Source organism: Condylura cristata, unplaced genomic scaffold, assembly GCF_000260355.1.
Source record: "Condylura cristata isolate star-nosed mole 26May11 unplaced genomic scaffold, ConCri1.0 scaffold00091, whole genome shotgun sequence".
Lineage (NCBI taxonomy): Eukaryota > Metazoa > Chordata > Mammalia > Eulipotyphla > Talpidae > Condylura > Condylura cristata.
In genome coordinates this window covers 98464-101554 of record NW_004567192.1, presented here as the reverse complement: position 1 = coordinate 101554, position 3091 = coordinate 98464, and the positions used below count along the sequence as shown (strand labels likewise).

The following is a 3091-nucleotide window of genomic DNA, read 5'->3' as shown; positions in this document are numbered from 1 at the left end:
CGGCCCCGCGCGCGCCGCCGACCTGCGCTGCTCAAGCTCGCATCGCTGCAGCCTTCGTGCCACGCGCCGCCGCACGCCCTGGAGCAGGAGGAGACGCCGCTGTGACCGCCACCGCGGCGCCCCGTCCGGGGTCTCCCCCTGAGCCCTTCCACCTTGGGGGCGTCCACCCCAAGACCCCCACCCGGGGTCTTCCTTTCGCTACCTCTATCTGGTGGCCTTTGACCCAAGTCTCCCCTCCAAAGGTCTGCGCACCCAGGCTCGCCCTCATTGTCCTTGCGGGGGGGTCGCCAAAGTAGCCGTCTGTGGGGTACCATCCATCCAGCGTGCCGGCCGGATGGAGCCGCAGAACCTCCGCCCGGGGCCTCAGCCTGGGCTGGGAGCCCTGGGCAGGTGCTCCGGCCCGCCTGCTCGAGGGGAGCCTGCCCTCCAGCCGAAAGCTCAGGCCCTGCGCTCAGGCTGCTCGGTGCTGGCCACTTTGTAGCAATCCGCTCATCAGCACTGCCCGACACAGGCCCAGACAAAGCGGGACTGACCCACAGGACCCCACACCAACATTCAGGCCCAGCGGTCAGGCCTCCGCCACCAGGGCGGTCAGCTAGCGGCAGCGGCCCCGAACTGCCCACAGACCGCAAGCACCACGCAGCACAGCCGGCCTGAAGGCCCTTTCCACACTCCAGAGCCCAGCCCTTCTCTGCACTTGGGGTCTCTGGCTTCAGGGGCTCAGCACCTCTGTGGTCCCTGGCCAGAGCCGGCGCTCCTGATGCAGGTAGCTGAGATGTGCAGGCTGGGTTCAGGTGGCACTGGCAGGGTGGGCGTGCCCGCCTGGTTCCACCCATCTGCTGGAACTCAAGGCGGCAAGGAGCCACGGCTTGTGGTCGAGCGCCCGGCCAGAGGGCTGCTGGGGTTCAGGGAGCCGCTGGCCTGCGGGTCCTGGCGGAGAGCACACACCTCCCCCCGGTCCCCGGGCTCCTCTGAGGACCCGGGGCTGGAGGAGGTCGCTGGAGGGAGACCACTGTCCAAATGCCCAAGGGGAGGGGGGTCTGCAGAGAGCAGGAAGGGCCGGGCGCCTCGTCCGCCCACGGCGACCCACAAGCGAGGAAGGCCGGCGGGGCCGAGAGCAGCGGGCTTCCAGACACTCCTATAAACTTCTCAGGTGGTCACCGCCGGCTCCTGGCCCGGAGAGGGACAGGGCACGGGCCATGCTGTGGCTGTGTCCCAGCAGCCCACGCGGGCCCCGGGCAGACCCCCCTCAGCCCAGCCCTGCCGTCAGCGAGAGCACTCGCCCGCCCAGGCCGGCGGGCAGTGCCCGGGGCCACAGTGGGAACTTCCCACCAGGAGCCCGCTCCTGCCGTGGCCTATGAATGTATCTCCTTAGGGACACTCTTGTGACATTTTCTATTGGGGAAGATTTCCTATTTATTTAACGCTGGACTGTAGCCCACTTTGTGGCGGCCCGGGGGCGGGGCGGGGTGCGTCTGGGGGCCCCCCCATTTCCCTGAAGACACCAGCTGAGCAGACGAGGGGCTTCTGCTGAGACTGGACCAGCGTGGCCAAGACAAGGGGCGACGCGCCACGCGTTCCTTCTGTGGCCGGCCACAGCCCGTGTGCCTTAACGTCGCGGCGAGCCCGGGCCGCCTCCCACCCCCAGCCCATTAAAGCGTCTCCAGGCACCACGCGCAGTGTGTTCCTGTCGTCGCCAGCAGGCGCCCGCCCAGGGCCGCTGCCGGTGCTGCCCAGCTGCGGGCGACCTGCACAGGGGCAGGAACCAGGCAGGGAGCGGCACCCAGACACCAAGCGCCCTGCTGGAGGGGGCAGGGGACAGCACCGGGTGCATGGCCCTGGGGGGGGACGGCAAGGTGTGGTGGAACCCCACGCCTGCCCCTACGTGTCCCGGGGCCCCAACAGGTTCTGGCCCCCCACTGCCCAAACGCCCGTGACGGCGGCTGCAAGTGCCGTCCCCGACGGGCCCCGTGCGCTCGCCGGGCCTCCGCCAGAGCCGCCTCCCTGCCGAGGGCATCACGGTCTGGGCTCCCGTGGAGACGGGCGTGTGGAGGCCCGGCGCAGCCCCTCCTGACCACCCAAGCCCGCTGCCCTACCCGGCCCCTGCAGGTGGTCATGGGGGGGTGGGAGCCAGGTTCTGGGGCTGCCCTCAGAGTGGCCCCTGCCAGGCAGCCACCCCGGGGCCCTCAGACAGCAAGGCCCCTGGCCTAGGCTGACCGGGCCCCCGAGGCACCTGACGCGACTGCTCCCCACGCCAGCAGAGCCCTTCGCGGGCACTCTCCGGGGCCAGGGACGGCTGCCCGAGGGGCGCCCTGACCTGCGTCTCAAGAAGGGGGCTCGGAGGAGCAGCGCCGGGAAGCAAGAGGCGCACACCGGGCCCCCGTTTATTCTGGGACCGCCTCCCGCCAAGTGGCCAGAGGGGAGCCGACGACGCGACAGCCAGGAAGCGGGGTCTGGGCCCACAGGAACAGGCTGGGCCCCGCCGGTCACCGAACGCCAGTCTCCCGCCGCTGACCAAGCACCCGCTGGGGCCTCCTCAGCGCAGGTCGCCACGGCGAGGTCCCCGCGCCTCCATTCTGCAGACCCGGGCGGCCGGAGGCGGCTTCGGTCTGGGCCCCTCGCAGGGCCCTGGGGGCCCTGCCGGCGTCCACCTCCGAGGCGGCTGCACCCAGCCGCGGCTACTTGAGGAGCTTGGCCACGTTCAGGCTGGGGACAGTGATGTCCTTGAAGAGGGGCACGTAGTCGGGGCTGGCCTGCGCTGGGCCCTGCTCCAGCGACTCCAGGATGGTCTGCTTCATGTCCCGGTTGGTGTCGCCGCGCACGGCCAGCAGCGCCCCGATGTGGTCGTCCCTGGGACAGGGGGCGTCACCAGGGGCCCGGGGGCCGGCCTCTGCCCGAGGGCCTCGGGCCGCCCGCGCCCGCCGCAGACCCAGAGGAGGGTGCCCGCACCTGATGTCGGGGTACTTGCTGACCAGTGTCGAGACCTCCAGGTACAGCAGAGAAGGGTCCGTCAGCTTGATGACCTCCGCCACGGCCACAATCGTGTCGCAGTGTCCTCCCGCGTCCTCGCCGGAGCCCTGGGGGCAGGGGC

General features: G+C 71.0%; 1 protein-coding gene across 1 annotated transcript in view; it reads right to left on the bottom strand.

Annotated features, from left to right (window-relative positions):
* Positions 1–2350: 2350 nt before the first annotated feature.
* The window catches only part of EXOC3 (exocyst complex component 3), a 7789-nt gene continuing 7048 nt past the window's right edge, over positions 2351–3091 (bottom strand). The window contains exons 6-7 of the mRNA XM_012734903.1: positions 2950–3077; positions 2351–2850 (exon numbers count right to left, since the gene is read on the bottom strand). Coding sequence (XP_012590357.1) covers positions 2679–2850; positions 2950–3077 — 300 coding nt within the window. The 3' untranslated portion in view covers positions 2351–2678. The remainder of the gene's footprint in view (positions 2851–2949; positions 3078–3091) is intronic.